We start from the raw sequence: 22006 nt of genomic DNA on the forward strand, positions 1-22006 counted from the left end.
AATTAGGAAGAATAATGTTCCATATTTGTTCAAAACCTTTAGACTATTATTCACCGACATAATTTGACTCATGTTTCATGCTGCAGAAAATGGCATAATCCAAGCCAATGAAATTTTCCCTCTCATGTTTTACTCAAATGAATAATCCAGGTATAAAAGGTAGATATAAAAAGAAAACAGTGCACAGGATGAATGTATGTGCTTCTCTTAGCCACAGGAAATACATAATGGAAGATCATTTAGCAATCCCATATGCTAATTTTTTTAATGTTCTTAATGGACCCAGCAGATTGCCTAATGCAGCATCTTGTCAGGCAGGATTTAGAACAGGTGCATTAGGAAGAAGCATAAGAAACAGTATATACCCAGTGATTCCTCTTCTTATACTTTCTTCTCTTATTAATTTTATTAGTTATAGTTATATTCTGAAATAATCTTTTTTATATAATTGATTGTCAAATACACCCTTTATAAAGAAATATAATTGTTACTAAGTAGCGGGTGGGGGGGAATGCCCCATGAAAACATTTCTCTTTTATATTACTCATTATTGGAAAGGAGAGGAATATCATCTGCATTAAAGCCAAATTTCTCAGCATAAGAGAGAGCTAAAGTTTCCTTTTTTGTGGTTTTAATACAATTAGGGGTGTTCAGTCCCCAGCCCTATGGTCAAAATCCAATGCAGAAGCATTTAATAATGTTGGTGGCTGGCTGGGCACCTCTCAGAGGGCAGCCCTTCACTCTTTGTGGAGGTGGGCAGAGGCATACAGAGCCTTCAGAGCATGCAGCAGCCTGTCTCTTCCCTGCCTCAGGAAAGGGAGCCACCAGCCAGGAAGGAAGTGCTGCCATCTCCTACCTAGGTAGATGTCTGTATTTAGTTTTTCAACTACATCCTTTATACTTGCCATAAACTGGCTTGCAGGACACTGATTTTGAGATAATCAAAAGGGAAAGGTTCTGACATTACCCAGTAGTACTTTTCAGAGCAGCCAAGGTGTGCTAGGATGCTCAGGTTAGCTTAGGAGCTCTTTCCAACTGGTGCTGTGTAAAAGACGAGTCTTCTGCTTACTGTCACTAGCCTGGAGAGTTCCCTGGCAAATAGGAAAAGAGGGATGGATAAAACTTGGATATTTGGGATCCTTAGGGAACTTGCAACAGATGCAACAGTACAAGTCAGACATCAGTGAACAGTAAAGAAGGAAATGCAGTGACTAGGAATGTCACTTGGTCATGTCTGTGAGAAAAGACAAACATTTCTGAAACACCCTCAAAGCTCCTTCCAGATACAGCCTGGAAGAGGGACATCTGTACCTTCACATTCATGTGATTCAGATCTAACTAATGTTCAGATGCCAGAAGAACTACAAAGAACTAAATCCAAATAATTTTCAGACCTGAGGCAACTGTTTCGGGAGAAGCAGCAGCACTGTTGATGCACACTAGTAAAGTGCATCAGCTGCACTGACCTGTGCCCACATAGAAACACACACCAGCCTAACACAATTTGGAAACCTCACACCTCCACATCTGAACACACTTTGTGAACCCCTTCTCTTAGAGGAAAGGTGTGAAAACAGCTCAGAGCATGAGCAATGCATGATGTTAGTCTTCTAGAAACTGCCTCACTAGATTAATGGTTCTAACACAGGACTAAACCTTAATAAATACTGTTTCTCACAGTGCAATCACCTCTTCAATTCACAGGCGCTCTTTGTTACTGCCCAACTGGGCTTTCCAAGCAGAGAGTGATCAACAGCTATGTAGTGAATTCAGAACTAAGGAAGGCTGGGGGGGGGAAATGCAGTAAGAAGGGTAACTATATGAAAATGGATTAACAGAGTTTGCAAAAGGGACACTATGACTGAAGCTGTATGTGGCTGGAAAAGGAAAATGACATTTGAGAGAAGTCTACTGAACATAGCTTTGCTCAGGTATCTAAAACGACTCTGGGATTTTTCTGCAAATGCCTGACTGGTAAGATGGGAAGTGATTGAAACAGTATAATAAGAGGGAGAAAGGCAACTGGTTGGGCCTCACCCAGCAATGGGCTTCTGTCCACAGAATTACTGTGCCATGATTTATTATTTCAATGGAAATGCTAACATGCTAGGTAGCTCCTCAGTGAGCTATGTCTTGGCCACATGCTCTTTCATCAGAAGCTCACAAAAATGTCTGTGCAGGTGGACTCAGTGTGAACAATAGAATAAAGGACATCTAACTTTTTCTTTGGATTACTTTTTCTTTTTTTCAGGGAGGGGGGTTGACAGGTTGTCTTAAATTGTTCTTAAAGTATGTGTGAGGTCCAGCAAATACTCAGTGAAAGATCTTGAGGCTTTTTTAATAGTTTCCCCCCAGTGTGAATTATCCATTGTGCAATAAGGGGTTCTTCAACCCTAACAGGAAGAAAAATAAGGTCTGTTTGCATCTTTAGATTAAGTTTCTACATATTTAATAAATATCTCTGTGGATCTTCTACCATTGAAACAGGCTACAGCTGGCAATAAATTATTAAGGAAGGATTCAAACTCATTCCTTAGGAAACCAAGGTAAAATCTGCAACAGGAGAATGTTGTTTTAGAGAAGTAAGGATTATTTAAGAAAACACAACCCTAATAAAAGTAAACATTAAAGATTCATAAGGTCTGAATATTTTTCTTTTAAATACCAGATTAATTCCAGGGGTGTTCTACTGGCAGTGTACTTGCCCATATTGATACAGCAGAATCATCTATTTTCTACCAAACTGTTGGGTGACAGGAAAGTCACTTTTCTTCACTTCTTCCTCCATTTTGAAATAACATTCATGTTTCCGTACCTTATGAAGGCTTACTCATCAAAACTTTTCAATATCTTCAGGATATTCTGACAATTATGTACTTTACACTTGGTAAATTGATACATTTAATAATCAGAATTAAGAAATCCACTTGGGAGTTATGAATACTTAGCCAGCTCTACATCCAAAAATATCAATCAGTAAATTATCAAAAAATATATAGCTAAAATATATATATAGCTAAATATCCCTCCAAGGCACATAATATTACCTTTATGAGAGACAAAATCCATTTGACAGTACAAATGTTCCATGAAACATGTCCTCACATTTCATGACTTTCTATTTATGTTCCTAACTAAGAATTTTGACAGTTAAAGGAAATACATCTTAATGAGTCACTTAGTGTGTTTTGGCAGTCCCCTGTTTCATTCATTCTGATTAATATTTCATAGGTTTGAATTGTAAGACCTTGGTGTAAGATGAAACAGAAGTGTCAAATGTTTCATATTAAAATATATGCTAAACAAGTAACACCTCTTTTTCCTATATGTCAGAGCTGTTGGATTTATATGTTACAATACTTTTTTCTACTTAGTCAAAGTGAGAATAATGAGAAAAATTATGCTCAGTTGGATGACAGTAGAATCATTCAGACCTATATGACCTCTCTCAAATATACCAGGACTATTATGAGCAAGGATTATAACCTGGGATGTATCTGTGCACTAAGACATAAAAGTATTTCTTTCTATACATGGGAAACCTAAGTGCAGAAAAAGGCAGAACCTTCCACAGGAAGAGCACTAACAGAAACGAGTTCCCAGATTTTCAGGCTGATAACTGGACTATACATTTAGTTTCTAAATTGAAATGTAACTCAGCTTGCCACCTAAAGCCAGCTGTCACAGGATCATTTTATTACAGTGAGTTGGGAATGAAACTCCCAACTCTAATTCATTATTATGTTTTTATGGGAAAGTATTATTTTATTTTTATAGGGAAGATATGATCATGATGATTAAAAAGACCTTTCCTATTCCAATAAGAAGACTTCCTCTACGTGCAAGCATATAAGAACTCCTAGTAGCGGCACATCGTCTTTAATTTTTCTTGGAAAAAGGGCAGTGTGATACCACTCAAAATAAGCAAAAACATAAAAAATAACTTCCTATTTATTCAATCTTTTAATAATAGAACAACTGGAAGTGCCAGTAACTATTGACAGAAGTCAACTTAAAATTGCCACAGCCTACTACAATATTTCCTAATGAGCATACCAAATTCACTAACACTCAGAATACTATCTTTATTGAATCTAAGAAATAAATGTGTATATAATAAATGCACACATCTGGAGTGATACATGGTTTTACATTTTTTATTTCACATCCTGAAGACTTAGCAAGAGTTTTATGTTCCTGTATACAAGTGTCTGAGGGAGGGTTTTAGATAATTTTTACCATTTGTAAAGGTATTGCAAAGCTCACATATCTAGAAAGGGCTTGAAGTACATGGTCTATATGTAAGCCAAAAGTCTTTGAAACTGAAAAAAAAAATCTCCAAACTTTTAAAATTGATGACTCATTTACATTAATGTCTTGATTCTTTGAGGTCAGACTTACAAATATTTAGCTGTCGGATTTTACAAGACACATCTGCATAGGACTGCAATGGGTGAATGTTGCTTTTACTTTGAAACATTGCATTCATTCTTGTCTTTCCATCATATCTATATTGAGTGCAAGCTGCAGTCAAGCTAAATAAAGCCCAACAAACCAGCACCATTTTAAATGATGAACAAGCAAACAAACTGATGAATGGAATGACTTCATTCATTCAGTTCCATTCAGCTCAGACAGAATGACTGCCAGCCTGGAGAAACTGCTATTGAGACTTACTGCCATTCTGAAAATAGAAACCCCAGCTTGAAATGTAATGCCTGTGCCTCTGTGGAGGCTAAAGGAAATGGAAATGCAGCTACAAGTACTTTTTGGAAAGACATCAATGTATTACAATATTTGCTGGTATTCAAAAAGTGTATATTAGCCATTTTGAAGGACCCTCTATACCTCTCTGTGGTAAGGAGCTTTATCTGTTGGAAAAAAGAAAAGGAAGTTAAATCCCTGTGTCCTGATACCATTGTGGGAATTGCACATGTGGGATTTAACATGAGAAACTGCAAAGGAAACAAAGTGCTACTCTAGACTCAGAATTTTTTTAATATATATAACTTATTCCATGCAATTAATTTTGTGTAAAGTTTCTTTTCTCCTGGAAACTGAAATCCTGCATGAGAAGATTTTTTTTTCTGAATGGTTATAATCCTAAACAATTTGTTTTTGTCAGGCTCGTGTAATAAACAGTTCCAATCTCATAGATCATACTCAGGACCTTGTGAATCACTATGGATTATACATGCATGTCCATCTTCTCTCTCAGTCTCACACAGCTTAGGTGAATGCGCACTACATGTGTGTTGAAATCAATCTCACTCCTTCTCAGGACAAGAATTTCTAAAAGGCACAATCATAATTTCCAGAAGTATGTATCTGGCAAGTAAAGACCACAAGTAAAGAGACGGAAGAATCTAAGACATCCAGATTTACTATGCCCAGTAAAGCCACTTGTGTGTACCTGGTAAACAGGGATGATATATAGTCCACAAGGAGTTTTACATGCACAAAAATGTTCACATTATATGGACAAATTTCCTTTGCTATCGCTCATTTTAACCAGTCCTACACACAGGAATACAAACTAAACGGTTCCCTGCCACTGTGTATAGAAGATGACAATTGTTCTGGTGGGTCACAGGAGATCTGAGCTGAACTCATCAAGAATGGAACAACCCAATCTAAATTTCTACCACTAATACAAGAACCTGCACATAAATCCATACACAAAATTGTGTACCTCTATGTTTAAATCAGATGCTTAATTATGAGCCGGACATTGCTCATCAATTTCTTGATATCAAAAGGAAGCACAGTGTAAAGTGCAAAGTAAAGAAAACTAGTGATATCACGTGATAATTCTAGTGGATGAAGGATTGCATGATGTTGTCAGGCAGAACCTCTCAATTCCTTATTCTAGACACTATTTTTTGTGCCTTCTGGAAAGCGAAGGCTCTCTTTAAGATAAATGAAATATTGATTTTAGTTTCTAGCTAGACTCCATTAAGATGCTCTTTTAAGTTACATTGCGTCTGCAAAGAGTGGAGCTTTATGAACATACATCAGTTTTCTAATACCCATAAGTGGGCTTTTCATAAGCACTCATAAATAATTCACCCAGCTTTCCTGTGCATCAACTTGACTTGAAACCTTCTTAAGCACTTTCAAAAAACCTTAGCTGCATGTCTGGTATTGAACTTATCAATCATGACTGAGTTATACTACAGACAGACCATTTGTTTCTGAATACAGGAGAAAGAGAATCAGCATTGTGGGGGGGAAAAAAGACAACCAATGACTCACCAAGACTTTCTCTGTGTTGAAAGCTGATGATTTGAAAATTTACTTGAAGAACATCTGACCAATATGATAATGGTTTGGGATGCCTCTGGGTCTGTCAGCTCTCTCTATATTGCCAGATGCACCATTCCCCAAATTCCAAAAAGTGTTTTAACAAAGCAGACCTGGAGTCTAGGTCAGTGCAAAACACTAATGGAAATGGGGGCCAGCCCTTACAACTCAAAGAGGAACTACAGCCAGGGTCAAGTTGTCCTGACTCAGGCTCTGAGCAAAGGCAATGCTTCATCTTATTCAGAGTGAATATCAACCCTGGAAATCAAATTAACAAAAGAGATTATGCTTCCTTCCTTAACTCAGTCTTGGAATGGTCCAAAGTTTAATGCATCTCTTGACAATTCTGTCCAATTACCTAACCCTGAGGGGATGGAGTGGATTACAGTAGAGCAGGTCAGACCAAGGAAGGCATACTGACATCCAGAGAAGCCTACTTCCTCAGTGAAGGGTCAGGAACAGTTTCATTTTTCAACAATTACAATTTGACGTGACTTGTGCCATGCTTGTGTGTCTTGGTTTCACCTGGGACATATTCTTCCTGGTAGCTGGTATAGTACTGTGTCTGGGATTTATCATGAGGATAATGCTGATAACTAATTCTTTAATTGTTGCTGAACAGTGTTGGCATAAAGTCAAGGACTCTTCAGTGTGTCACGTTCTGCCAGTGAGGAGCTGCACAAAAAGCTGATGGGGAGCATAACCACAATACTGATCCAAACTGGCCAAAGTGTTATTCCATGCCATGGAACATCATGTTCAGCTCATAAATTGAAGAGAGATGTCAGGAGGTGCCAATCACTGCTTGGGGACTAAATAGGCATTGGCCAGTGGGTAGAGAGCCGTTTAATTGTGCATCATTTCTCTTTATTGGATTTTATTCCTCTCTCTCTCTCTCTTTGTTATTTCTCTTATCACCACTATTATTAGTGTTCTTATTGTTTTGTTGTTAATATTATTTCCATAATTAAACTGTTCTTATCTCAACCCACGGGTTTTACCTTTTTCCGATTCTCCTCCCCGTCCCACTAAGGTGGGGCAGCGGAAGGGGCAGGGTGAGTGAATGGCTGCATGGCACCCTAACTGCTGTCTGGGGTTAAAACATGACACAGTGCTGCTGTTTTCTTAGGAGGTGCATCATATTTCAAAGATGCTATATGCATATGGAAAGTTGGTAAATTCTTCTGTGATAGACGTAAGATGGGGAATTTTTTTTTTAAAAAATAGACAAAGTCATTAACTTCCTTGATCAGATAATCACTTACACAAATCTTTAAAGCATTCCCCTCGAGATAGCATTCATGTGTGTAAATGTACACTTAGAGATTGTTACAGCTGCTTCTGATACAGAGCTTGATGCCTCTGAATAAAGACAAATATTATTGCCCAGACTGACACTGCTCTAAGGGCCTATCTTGACAGCATCCTGAATGTTCCACAGGCAATATAACTGAATCCTTTCAGAACAACATGAGTACTGAGCCGCACTAAACAAAATTGCTTCAAGGGCTTGAAGAAGATGATGTTAAAAAAAAAAGAAAAAGAAATGTTTTTACCCAGTTCTGCTAGATCTACAATCCCACCATCAGTCTCACTGATACCTAGACAGAATAATTTTTATGTACACTCAGTATGCTGAGACTGCTTAACTGGGTTTCTGCATGCATTTCTGGATGGGAAAAGAAGCTGGTGGATAAATTATGACACCACAAGAGTTCAGTACTTTTTATTTAGGAAGACATATGGGAAAATAATGTTTCTTGCCCCATTTTTTATATAAATTCACAGGTTTCACATTCATACCCAGCACTATGCTCTGTTTTAGAAATAAACAATCTCAAGCCATTTCTTACTCCTCAGCAGACTTTCCAGGTCGGGGGGAGGGAGGGGCTGATCCTCCCCCTCTGCTTAGTGCTGGTGAGGCCACACCTGGAGTACTCTGGCCAGTGCTGGGCTCCCCAACACAAGGAGAGATGGTCATACTGGAGAGCCTTCAGCAAAGGTCCACAAAAACAATGAAGGGACTAGAGCAGCTCCTACAAGGAAGGGCTCAGACTGCTGCCTCCAGGCTGTTCACCCTGGAGAAGACTCTGGAGAGTATCTTTTCCAATATACATCAATAGCTGAATTGAAGGTATAGAGACTAAGTAAGCCAGGCTATTTTTATGGGTGCCCAGTGACAATGGGCACAAACTGAAACATGGGAGCTTCCCTCTGAAGATCAGGAAATGCTTTTTTAGTGTGACCAAGCACTGGCAGAGATAGTCCAGAGCACTTGTGGAGTGTCTGTCCTTGGAGAGGATACTCAGAAGCTGTGTGGCCGTGTTCCTGGGCCACCATCTCTTGGTGGCTTTGCCTGAGCTGGGGAGGTTGGACCACATGACCTCTGGAGGTCCTTTCTCACCTTACTTGTTTTGGGATTCTGTGACTCAAAACACACTCATGCAAGATAAGAAAGCACCTTCAGGTTGCCTGATATGGAGAGATTTGAATGTTTCTATATGTTCATGAAGAGTCAGGTTTTCCTCATGGAATCATCCATGAGGTCTCCACATCCTAATTTTTTTCCCCTTTATGGGATTTATTAGTGACTGCATAGAAAACTAACAAGCTAAACACAATCATGAGGGCTGCAACAAGTGAAAAATCTCTCTAAAATAATTGGCTCTGTTATCATAGCATGTGTTGCAGGTGACTGTAGCTTTCCCTGTTGGTCGGCAGGTCACAATTTATAGTTAAAGCAACTTGGTGCACATCAAATCTGTGAGCCAGCAAGTTGGCAGCTTGATCTTCATCTGAATTCCTTCACAGCGGCATCTTAAAGCTTCTGTTCTGTGGTGGTACTACTCATGGAGTGACACAAGAAGTGTTCAAAGTAGAGGCCAACTGTAGTTAAATACAAAAATTGAGTACATGGGGGGTTTGTCCAGTAATTAATGTATTGTAACACCTGTCTTTTGAAAAGACTCCTCTTTTTGCTCCAGTCTTACTTGAAAGTAACAGTTCTTGGCACACCACTGTTTTTTAATGACTTTGTCAGTCTTTGGCCATGGTCTGAAGAGCCTGTAGCCTGTACTGCCACTCTGGGCATTAAGCCTGAGGCTTTGTGCAGGGCATACCAAGGGGCCAAATTTCTCTACGAAAGCCTTGGGGATTATTTTTAAAGTCTCTATGGCAGCAGGAGAAGAGAAAGCTTTTCAGAGGCTTGCTACGAGGCATTAGATTTGGTTTGGCATTATAGGCAGTGCCTTTGAGACAGAGCAATTGTAAATTGACTTCACTTTTCACTGCTACCTTGTGAGAAGAATGGTAAAAAACAGAAAAAGTTATTCTGGGTGAGTAAAGCCTGAGAAAACAGGCGTGGAAGGACAAGAGATTCTTCTAATAAGTCACTGGTGTTGTTGATACTAGGGCAGAAAGGAGAAAATGTGGTAACATCTTCAGTTGATAACACTGTGGAAATACAATATAGGGAACAAAGGCAGTCCCATACAAAATGTTCAGTACCACATTTTATAGAACAGTGTAAAAAAGAACATGATGATAAAACCAGCACTCAGGTTTCATGCTTGCTATCTTCTTTAACCTAAAAAGGCCTTGCAAGTATCTTTAGATTTTCAGATGCATTTTTTGATGGAGAATAGATGCTTGGCCCCAGCCTTGAGCATTGGATTTGACTTTATTTTTGCAATTATTAGTAGGGGCTGTTTTTGTCTAAAGTAGTATCATTCCTGACACTGGTAACAGGGCATACAGTAGTTCCCTTGTTGGTAGGGTGTGCTACCAGGCTTGTGCCCGGCATGGCTGCGGACCTCCACAGGAATCAGTTCCTTGCCACCTGTGGTTCAGTGAAAGAAATCCGGCGTCCCCGGTGATGGCGCTCACTCCTCCCTGAGGAGCTTGGGATGTCCCGTCCGGGTCTTAGAGCTCGTCCCTCATCACGTTCCATCCTCCTTAGCTTCTCCCGCAGTGTTTGGTGCCAGGTGCTGCAGGACCTCTGTGGGGATCGGCTCCTTGAAGACTGAGGTTCGGTGAAAGAAACCCGGCGTCCTCGCTGACAGCGTTCACTCCTCCCTGATGCTGGGACATCCTGTTCAGACCTTAGAGCTTGACCCACATTGTGATCCATCCTCCTTAACTTCTCCTGTAGTGTTTGGTGCCAGCTGCTGTGGGAACTCCCTGGCGTTTGGCTTCTTGTCCCCTGCAGCTCGATGAAACAAATGCAGTGGTCCTGCTGATGGTGTTCACTCCTCCCCAAAGAGACACAGACATGCCCCAGGCCCTGCTAGTGTCCTTGTCCAGAAAATCCTCTCCGCACCCTTAGAAAGCACACAACTGGATGTCTGTCCCTGATGGAGGAGGCCAGGCACTGTGGCCCTTCAGGGCTGCCCTCTGCATCCAAAAGGCTTGTTGTCACAGGCGTCACAATGACTCCCTGGTGACATCTGGGGGCTTTCAGGGACCACACCAAGAAGACACAAGTTCCAGCCTCAGAAACAAAAATTTCCCAGATAGCTCATCTCACATGATGCCCAGCTGTTGAGCAGAACTCTGTTGCCATGTTTTTCACATAAATTCAGGTGAATTTCCTGAATACAGGATTAGCTTTTCACATGTAGCGCTATGTTCTGGTTTAGAAACAGACCATTCAAGGCCTTTCTTACTCCTCAGCTGACTTTTGCAGGAGCAGTTTTGGTGTGAAGTAGTACAATTTCTCACACTAGTACACTTCTTGGTAGGGTGTGCGTGCTACCAGGCCCTGTGCCTGGCAGGGCTGGGGGACCTGCACCAGGATTGCCTCCTTGTTGTCTGTCCTTTTTTCTTCCTGATACTGAAGGGTGCGATGCTTTTGCAGAGATTTCTGTGTGATTAAAAAGTTAAAGTTCTTGCCCTTTGGCTAAAAATTAATTGTTTTATAAAGAGTATTTTTTTAAAAATCATAGTAAAGAGTTACACAGGCCTATCTTGCCAGTCAGTGTTCTCAGCAAAGCAAATTCATCTCTTCTGTAGATGCCATCATGGTCTTTAGATTAACTGAGCAACCTGCCTTCAGAGAGAAAACTTTGTTCTCTTTCCCGACATTTGTGCAGTTCTGAACACCCTGACTACCTGAATTACCCATCATTGTGATTTGAAGATCTCCTGCAGAAGGGCTCCAGACCCAAGACAGTGCTGTGGAGAAAAAGTCTCTGTATTTATCCAAACACACAGATTCACACATCCAGAGATGCACGCATGTGCTGCAGCTATTGTCATGCCCATTAGTGTGATCTCAGTCTGTTTTCTGCAGTACTCTCTTCCCAAACATGCTTTAGCTCTCCCTGGAGCTGTACTTATACATGTAAAAACTCAGAGTATCTCACACAGAGGAAGTTGTAAGTAAAAAGCCACGCCTGCATGATACTGTTCTGGGCCACCAACCCAAACTCTTCAATCACCTTGCTTTACCAACATCAGCATGTACTTTCAGGCTTAAACCAAAAGCTTTTCTTAACATCTTTTTCTACATGCTCAGTTTCTCAAATTTTGTCTTCCAATGACTAATAATTTACCTCATTTTAGAATGAGACCGTGACAGAATCTGCTGTTGGAGCTACAAGGGAAAGGTCTGGAAAATATGTCTTATGAGGAGTGGCTGAGAGAGCTGGATTTTTTTAGTCTTGAGAAGAAGAGGCTCATGGGGAACCTCATCGCTCTCTACAACTGCCTGAAAGGAGGTTATGGTGAGGTGGGGGCTGGTCTCTTCTACTGTGCCTGCAGTGAGAGGACGAGGGGAAATGGCCTTAAACTGGGACAGGAGATTCAGATGGGATATGAGAAAAATTTGTCACTGTTATGTTGCCCAGGGAGGTGGTGGAGTCACCATCCCTGGAAGTGTTTAAGAAGCATCTGGATCTTGCTCTGGATGATGTGGTTTAGTGATTTAGGGGTTACAGTGGTGGTGCTGGATTGACAGTTGGACTTGATGATCTTAAAGGTCTCTTCCAACCTTGATCATTCTATGATCCTCTGATTCTATGAAAGAGTGGAGTAGAATCAGACTGAAATCAAAACTGCCGTTTTGCCCATTTATATTCTTTCCCTTTCTGCTATTACCACTTGGGTGGTCTGTCCATTGAGAAAATTCAGTACATGGAAATTAAATTAAATTTCATTTTATTCTGGTCTCCTGAACTAAATTCCAGCAGCCTTTCCAAAATACCATGGAAACTTATGGGAGCCCAAGTTCTTAAGTGGACACAGATAGCTTGCCTGCAACCTTGTTTAAATATCACCTTCTGTGTCCCAAACGTTAGCATGACAGTAACACAAGAAATGCAAACATGTTAAAAGGCAGCACACCATGAGGGACTGAGAAGCATCAGAACAGTGAATGAAAGTCCACATTAAAAGTAGCCAATTAGTGAAATGCCATCTGTTCATCCACACTTCACTCAAAGCAGGAAGGTTTCCTGTTTAATGGAACAATAAATTCTTCAGGGCTTGGAAAAATGAGTAATTAGTTGTATCTTTTCCCTCGATCTGTCTTTTTTTATTGGATAAATCATTATGCAGTTATTTACCTTGAAAATGTCACTAGGGCAGCCACCACTGTGGTACTCTAGTATTTTTTGGTTGAGCAGTGCTATATGAAATTTGGCAGGATCTGTATTTGCTAGACATCAAAGATGTTTTTTTTGGTTTTTTTAATCTGGTGCATTCCTTCAGTGAAGCTGAGATAATCTCCTGTTACAGTCCATTTTGATTTTGGATAGTTTTCCAAGAAGGAAATCAGAGTGAAACAGGGGTGAGTTTCACACCAGACTGGGTGGAGCGGAACTATTACAAGATGATGATTCCAGTGGAAACATATGCTTGCTTTAGACTTTGTCAAAGCTTGGCCCAGACTTGCTGTAAGTATGTAAAAATCTGTAAGTATGGCCTTATTTTTTGCTTTAGACTGAGCTGAAGCTCAGCAAAACTTGCTGAATTTTGCTTTCAAGACAAAAGTACAATTAGTTTTTGCTTCCATACCTGGTGGAAACCAGAAAGAATTATTAAACCACTTCTCCCCCCCTCTTCTTCTCCCCTTTTTGCCTTTCCTCTGCTGTCAAGACTTTCACAAACTTCAGCAATTTGGGTTCTATTCAGGTCACACTTTTAATACAGTTTTTCAGATGTTGTGGATCCTGCTGGCTAGTAGTACACAGTGCTCTTAAAAAACTTATCTAGAATGAAAAAGAAGATGTGCAGCTTCTAAAACCTTGATTGTCCAGTTTTGTTGCTTCCAATTGTCTTGATGAAGATAAGCTCTTTGGCTGGAGCACAAGTCTTACAAGGCTGAGGAAACTGGAGTTGTTTAGCCTGAAGAAAAGGAGGCTCGAGGGGCACCTTATCACAAAGTGGGGGGTTAATCTGTTCTGCCAAGTGACAGGACAAGAGGAAATGACCTCAAGTTGTGCCAGGGGAGGATTGGATTGGATATTAGGAATAATTTCTTCACAGGAAGGGTTTTCAAGAATTGGAACAGGCTGCCCAAGGAAGTGGTTGAATTACTGCCCCTGCAAGTATTTCAACCACCTGTAGATGTGCCATGTTAGGGTCCATGATAGGGATTTGGCAGTGTTAGGTTAATAGTTAGACTTGATCTTAGAGGTCTTTTCCAGTTCTGTGATTCTAAGTGAGAACAATATTATAACTACATGCAATAGCAATATTGCTGATGAATTTGGACCAACAGCTGAGTTCTTCACAGTATGACAGTACAGCAAACTAGGGCTAAATATTTGTCTTCTACACATAAGTTTTCTATAAATTTTTCATTGATAAAACATTGTGCTGTGTATCATGATTTGATGGCGTCTCAGTTTTGGAGACAAAACTTCAGGAGGAAACACTTCAGAATGAGTGTTTCCTCTGAAGGGAAAAGGGCCTCCCTCTTTCCTCCACCAATAAGACAAGTGGGTCACAGCTAGTGGAAGTGAAAAAAAAAAAACCTGTTTATTAACACCAAACAAAACAGGGTAGAACAGGGGGGAAAAAACCCCCTCAAAATACAACAAATTCCCAGAGAGGGAACAGACGCCCAGGCTTGGACCAGCCGGGGCCACCCCACAGGCCCACCGGGATCGGCCCCCCCAGGCTCCCCAGACCAGCAAGGAGGTAAGGGAGGCAGTGAGGCAAGGGAGGAAAAAAAGAACAAGAAAAAAACCAACAGAACCTTCTCCCAGCTAGCTGGAACACAAAGGGAAACAAAAAGGAGCACAGTGCTCGCGGCGCGCTCCCTCCCGAGCCCCTGGAGCCGTTGGGCTGAGCCGTTCAACTGCCCCGCACTCAGTCTCGTGGCCCCGCCCCCCGGGTCCGTCTTAAAGGCACAGCGTCCTTGGGCACTGAGCGGACGGTTAAGGAATAAAGCAGCTTCATAACATCACCCCAGGACAGATGGACGTAATGAACTGTACTTGTTCTTTTACGCTGGTTTTGCTGCAGTGAGAAATAAAAGATTATAGTCTTCAGAGTTTTGCAATGGAATTGCAGCTGTGCTTATTTTAAGGGAGTAGTTTAAATTAATGAGTTCCTATCTATGTGTTTGTGTGGCTGTCACTGTTGGAACAGCTCAATGAAACATATAGATAAGCCTAAAATACTTCATACAGAGCTTGAGGGAGCCCACAGCTAAAAGAACCCCAAAAACTTTAAAGCATAGAGGATTTCAATGGTGAGCAGAGTCTGACCTCCTGCCTCAGGCTTCTGCCTCAGCTGCCTTCTCCAGGAAAAGCTTTGCACAGAGCTGCTCCATGATGAAGACTTCCAGACACAACAATAAATTGTTATAGATGAAGCAATAATATTCACTGTATTATGGTGTATTTGACAGCTAGACTTATAAAGAAAAGAGAAAACATATTCCTTTCATTGCATTCATTCTTTCTGTAATATGCCCTAACTAAAAGTTATTTGAGACAGAGGTGCTTGCTCTGCAGCCCTCACTCACTGACCTCTGCCACCATCCTTGACTTGGGGTGACTACTGAACTACACATCGGACCAAGAAAATTTCAAGAGCTGGGAGTCTCCACACTGCCTGGAAATAAACATGATAACTGGGTATGGGTATATCTCAACTGAGGGGATGCAGGAGAACTTTAGAATAAAGCAATGTTACAATTTGCTGTTAACTCAGGCAAAGACACAGACTCCATCCTTATGGTCCTTGCAGTGAGGAATGGGTGCAAAGATGTAAGTTCATATAGGAAACAGTTTCCAAATGGTAGGTATAGCATTAAGCACCCAGGTGCAAGTTCCTGTCACATCTCTAGTAAAACACTAAGCTGTAAAGATTTACAAACATATGTCTCTCTTAGTCTGATTCCTAGAAGTGTAGCTCCTCTCTTCAGGCTTGCTCTTAGTCTGGCAATTTTCCGTGATCCCTGCAACTACAGGAAAACTGTTCCCTTGTTTTTCTCAGGTCTTGTCTCGGCCCTGCTCTAGATGCAAGTTCCTTACGTCCCTGGGAGTTCTCTTTCCTCTTGTTTCAGGTTGCATTCCTATAAAACATGTTGTACTAAGCTACACATAAGTCTTTGCATCTTTGAGAGCCAGTGCTGGCTGCCAGCTTAAAGCCAGGAAGCCTCCCTAACTTCTGCGTGCCCAGGAGAAGCTCTCCTAGAGGAGTTTCGCTCTGGGCATCCAAGACAAAGCAACCATCCTAAATAAAATCTTTTTTTCCTAACCACAGCATCCTGGGGAAAGGCCCAGGCAATAAAGAGCAGACAGGCAAAATCCAAGCCACATATTACATCCCTCAGCTAAAGGCAGGTAGAAACAACACTGTGCTGGTCATATCTATAGACATCAAGATTTAAACCAAACTTTGCAATTGTTTTTGTTGTTAATCAGTAGCTATAGCTAAGAAGCTATGATAAAGCAAGTGCATTGTAAATTTGTAGGCTTAGATAATCCTTTGTTTTGAGGAAAAGGGAACTGAATGTGCTGTCTACACAATAGCCACCAGCAGTGAAGTCAGCAGGACTGAGAAGTAACTGCAGGAAAGGTAACTTGAGCAGGGCAGATCATGACCACCAACTCATTGACCACCTACTCAAATGGAGGGAAGAACTGCGCATGAGGACTAATTAGCATGAGAAGCAAGGAACATAGCTAGCAAATAAGGGATTGAGTACTAATTAGAGAAAAAGCTGTGAAATTTGTAACCAATGAAACGCGATACCTTTGTTTGTTAAGACATATAAATAGTGTAAAGTTTCGATGCTTGGGGAGCTAGAATTCTGTAGGTTTCCACCTAGATCCCTACTTTGATAACTAGAATAAAGAGGAATATCTTGCCTCAGTGCACTTATCATGGCTGTGTAAAATAATTTTCAACATGCATGATTCTGAAATAGTAAAACGAAATTAAAATCCCCATGTGGCAAGTGCCACCAATTTTTCAGGCTTTCTAATGATGATGAGCAAACTCCAATAGCTGAGAAAAACTGGTCTTGCCAAGTTGTGTGCAGTGATTTTTAGTAACATAGAAAAGAGTTTTCTGTGCCTTTCAGCACCCTCAAAATCTCTGCCTGGGGCCTGGTGTAGAGGCAGCTGCCCATGACTCAGTCAGCTCAGCAGAGCAATTGCCTTCAGGAATTTAACACTTGCCAGGCACCCTAATGTAAACAAAATGACTCAGAATATTACCAGCTATTGATAGTGCTTTCCATTGAAATCTTTGGAGTGTGATTTCCTATCATTTAGCAAACAGATGAAGTTTCCATAATAATAGGATGGCAAAAAGGTAAGAATAGCGTGAAAATAACCGGGTTCCTTTTTTGCCTGGTTAGTCCTTTTAACTTTAAATTAATTTCACTTAAAGCCATCTCGAATGTCTTCATCTATTAGATACTATCAGTAACATTTAGGACCAGATTGTGGGAAAGCCTTGAAGGATGATCAGTATAAATTGCAAATGGAGCCTGTTCTGCTCAGTTAATATTGAGGAGATTCAAACTCTCCCGAGTTCACAGCTACTTCTATTCAGAGTTCTATCTGAAACAGTTTCTAAATACATAGGAACTTAGAAATGTATACTGTCAGGTCCCAGGTACCAAGACATACATTCCTGTAGCTAGACCCAGATTTAACATTTCTCTGTGAGACTAACAATTATTCAAAGTTTCACATAGCATGTTGCTAACAGGACATATTGTAATTTGTAATCTGAGTGGAGACTTCTTTCTTTGCTTGTTATACAAATGTCACCTTCCTATTTTTATGGAAAAGAAAATTTCCTCCATGTCACAACCATAAATGTTGTTCCTGCATTGCTTTCCCTTCCTGGTACAACCCCTTTCTGAATTTCCCACAGGCCATCAGTAATACAAGTATTCTAAAGCTGGTGAGCTCTCTCTCAAATTAACCTGAGCCACATATTTTTCCTTTATATTCATTCAGGAAAAAGCTCCAGGCTACATGACACTTTCAGTCCAAGCTAGCAGGCATAGCTGAGTATTAGTGATGGAGATGTCAAAAACGGAGGAGAGAAATGAGAGGTGGGTCTTCATGAAGAACAAGTTTCTGCATAATCCAACCAAATCATGAACTAGAAGAAATCAAAGCCCTGATATTTAAAAGTCTGTCTTCAGATAGTCTGCATGAGGAAGAGCCCCTGGTGGCTCCTGGGCCCCACTGTCTCTTCCACACTGTGAGAAGACCTGCACTGGCAGAAGATTGTTTACTTGTGCTCTGAATAGTATCAGAATATTTGCCACAACATCAAGGTTGTTTTCAAAGAGCAAACTGGGTTCCAGATGCAGATATATCTGTCTGTCTGTTAAATTCCAGGTACTGTCACATATCCATAGATAGCAGCTTCGTGATACTGAGGGAGTATGAAGAGGGTGCTGAGCACATACATCACTCAAAGTATTGTCCCAAATATGGGTTCTTTCAACCCGTGTGCATGAAGCTGATCTGCACACAGAGTCAAGATACTTGTTTATTTCATATCTGCACAGAAATATGTGCCAGGTGGTGCATCCACAAAGCTAACTCGATTTCAGTATGCCAGACTCTCATTTTTATACACTTGGAACAATAAAAAAATTAGCATTTCCCATATACATAAGAACCAAAAGGTATAGTCACAAAAGGTTAATTCTGGAGGGTGGGTAAAGCAGTACGACTTTTTAAACCATACAATTGCTTCAATATGGTTGGATTTCTTTCACTTCCATGTGGTGTTTTGTTCAAGCCAATATGACCGTTTGATCTGTTAAAGATCTAGGAAAGTCGTTTTGAGTTTTCTCATCACTGAAGAAGTTTTACATTAGAGACCAGATCTTAGGAAGATCTCATAAGCAAATCAGGAGCAGCAACAGCCACTGGCAAAAGTAAAAACCACAGCTGTGCAGACCAATTTGAAGTTGAACTAAATAATCCCCCCCAGAATTTACTGAACATGTTTTTACAGTGTCATTCACTCCAAAGTTAAATTATACTCTTCTGAAATCTTGACATTTATGGAATCAATATATACCAAGAGGTTGGGAAATAGGTGTGTAGATGATTCAGTACACTTTCCTCTCAAGTACTGGCTTATCTCACTAAAACTAGAAAAGTTATTTGTCTGAGAGCATTTAGAGCTTCTAAAATTGCTTGTGTTACAGTTTGCTACAAATTTCAAGTAATAAAGGTTTTTTTGTGTCTAAACTCAGTTTACTATATGACTCTAGAGGCCGCAGAAGTCTTGTTGTGCTGTAGTATGCTACTGACATTTTAACAATAGCTCCTTTAGTAGTGATGAAACATAAATTGTCACCCAACTTTAGTTTAAGAGATGTTATTTCAGACGCATGGGTGTCTTTTGTATACTACCACCATGAAAAATTCTGGAAGGAACTTACTGATGACATTAGAAATCAGGTTCTTTTTCTAGAAAGAATTAACATATTCTGTTAAATACACTGAAGGTATCCCTGGAAATTCTTTGTTCACTGAAATTTCATGGCAGCTTTTTCCCCCCACTTATTTAACATGCCATGATTTCTTTCATAGATAATTTTATTCCTGTTGGCATTTGGCCTTTGGATTAATTGAAACTGAAAGGGCTAGAAAGCTTTTAATTTCTTCTTATGTCAATAGCTGCAATATCTATATTTTAATTAGCAAATAAGCAAAAGAGTCCTCAAACCTGTCAATATTTGCAGCAATGCTTATAGGAGGGGATGTAGGTCAAAAAGCTGCTTCTTCAGACAGAAGTAGCTATGGAAACATTAGAAGTTCTGCGTGTCTCATTTGCACTAGTGATCCTGATCACCAACACCAGAAACTGTGCCTGGATTGCAGATATGTCAGTGGAGGCAAACAACAGAGTACCTTTTCCATCATCTTCTGTTTGAAAAAGGTTTTTGGGAATGTTGACACATGCCTTTTCTCAAGTTAAACAGGGAGTGGAAGGCAAGCAGTTCCAGATTTAGTCTAATCTAGACTGAATTGAGGAGAAATCACATTTTCTTCTTTATTTTAATTAAAACATTATTAAAATTTACAGTTTTGGTTGTGATTGCAGGAACAGGAATACACTCCTTCACTGCAAGCTATTTTTGTATTACACTGAATGCATCAACTTTGTGGGATCTACTAGAAAAAATATAATATCCTGGATGAGATATTGATACATAGATACAACTTATCTACTCAGTTGTAAGTAAGGTGGATAGGAAATAATTCTTCAGCTACAGGATCAGAACTGGTTACATTTCTTTGGAATTTGTTATTCAGTATGATCATGAGCTGAGCCAATTTTGTTTGGAAGAGTACATAATATTTCTGAAGTAATTTCTGATTGGAGTATGTATTGTAAAGATATTCATGCTAACAGTGTAACTCCATTTATTTCAGGCATTATTCAATCAGGAGGGAACTTCCTGCTCTGTGACACATCAAGGTTTTCAGTAGTCCTGGATATAACATGCTTTTAGCCTAAAGGGGTGTTTGTACCAGGTGAGATCCAAGAGTGCTGTGATGCCTGCAGTGTGTTCAAGTCAGGAAGACCTCATGAGGACTAACAGAAAGGTAACTTAGAGAGAAGACATTATTATTTCCCCATAAGGACTCGATATACAACAATGGAAAGAATAGATACATCAAGCAGAATATGGTACAGATAAACTATGGCTGTCCCAAAGTAGCTAAAATCAGCTTCTCAATATCACACTCATTTTGTCCACGTAGAATCCTAAAATAACCATTTTCTCCCCAGGATTTTCCCCAGGAATTTGCAGCAATCTAAAAGTAAACAAAGCAGAAAAAAATTCTCAGATTTAATTTGAAAATATTAATTAAAAATGCAAGGTTTAAAATGCAAAATGAATCTTTTATGTTAGTTTCCTTTTTAAGAAACAGAGTCTCTCAGATTGGGTGCACTGAGAATTAGCGTGTATCTTTTTCTAATTTCTAAAAATTTGTTCCTTTTTTGGTTTGATCAAAATTTCAGTTCCAAAATCAGGGTTAGTAAAAATGGAATAGTATTTCTACAAGACAGTTTGATAAATTGAAGCAGAAATCATTAAATGAATATTCAGCTCTTGGCTGGTGAAAGTGGTCATTAAAACAACAATGGTCGGAATTCCAATTTAAAAAAACCTGTTAAAGACACCTGTTAAAAAACCAGCTGACTTTTAAAAAATGAAGTTTTATTCACGTAGCTATTGACATATTGAGCAATTTATTTTCTGATGAAGTCTCAGTAGGTTTTGCCTTTGATATCAGTGAAACTACCTACCATAAGCCCTGCCATCAGCTATGTAAACACCAAACTCCCTTCAGATGAATGCAGGAATAATAAGATGAGCTGTTAGTCATAATCCAAGTGATAAAATTTAACTTACTCTAAGTGATAAAATTTGACTTACTCTAAATGGCTTAAAGGAAATATTCTTAGTTTGATTGGTTTTAGTTTTGGAGGCTTATTTTGATGGCTGGATAACAATTGCCAACACTGTTTAAACAGCAAATTTGTCTTTTCCAAGTATTTTAACAAATATTATTGATTAATTTTATTGACTTTCAATTGCAGGCATCAAAAAGAATTGACTTTTCATAGAAATTTTTAATAACATTTGAAAAATTGAATAAGATTTGAGACAGAAAAGGCAGTGTAGGAAAAACACAGGTATAAGTGAGATGAAACAGGCTTTGAAATTGAGGTAGGTGATGATATAGTTTGAGGGTCAGCATGACAAAAGTTTCCAGAGAGAGAATAGAATTATGCAGGACACTTTAAGGTGTAGGAAAAAAACAGCTGCAGAGAGTGAATGAAAGCAAAGAAGTAGATTTTAGATGATCTGTGTTGTTGAAATCTTTTTCTTCTGCTTCAAAACACAGCCCTAAGTATTCACTCACCCAGAACTTCTGTTTCTGTCCATTTTTGTCACGTAAGGCTCCCCACCTTTTAGAAAAGAACGGTACTTTGATGAAACAAGTAATCAGAAAATAAAAGTATGTCTTAGCTAGTTGTGATTACCAGTATTGGAACAAAGCATGAATAACAAACTCTGATGATTCAAATGAGGTTACCTGCTGACCTGCTAATCACAAGTCAAATCGCCATTAGTGATGACAAAAACTTAAAACAAGTGTAGTTTCAGTTTTTCATTGCAAAGACCTGTTTTCATTGACAAGACCTGTTTTCATTGACAGAATCTCTCTTCTGGTGAGCTTGCCTG

At 39.7% G+C, this 22006-nt stretch overlaps 1 protein-coding gene across 6 annotated transcripts in view; it reads right to left on the reverse strand.

Moving 5' to 3' along the window:
* Window positions 1-22006, reverse strand: part of TINAG (tubulointerstitial nephritis antigen) — a 97318-nt gene that overhangs the window by 33416 nt on the left and 41896 nt on the right. The window contains exons 10-11 of one of the 6 annotated variants that reach the window (XM_008637636.2): window positions 21684-21729; window positions 18219-20567 (exon numbers count right to left, since the gene is read on the reverse strand). The exons of 4 other annotated variants lie outside the window; for them this stretch is intronic. In XM_008637636.2, the coding sequence (XP_008635858.1) occupies window positions 20451-20567; window positions 21684-21729 (163 nt within the window). In that variant the 3' untranslated portion in view covers window positions 18219-20450. Of the gene's footprint in view, window positions 1-967; window positions 1092-18218; window positions 20568-21683; window positions 21730-22006 lie in introns of those variants that run through there. One more of the 6 variants, XR_001863650.1, reaches the window with a different exon arrangement.

This window comes from Corvus brachyrhynchos, unplaced genomic scaffold, assembly GCF_000691975.1.
Source record: "Corvus brachyrhynchos isolate BGI_N302 unplaced genomic scaffold, ASM69197v1 scaffold136, whole genome shotgun sequence".
Lineage (NCBI taxonomy): Eukaryota > Metazoa > Chordata > Aves > Passeriformes > Corvidae > Corvus > Corvus brachyrhynchos.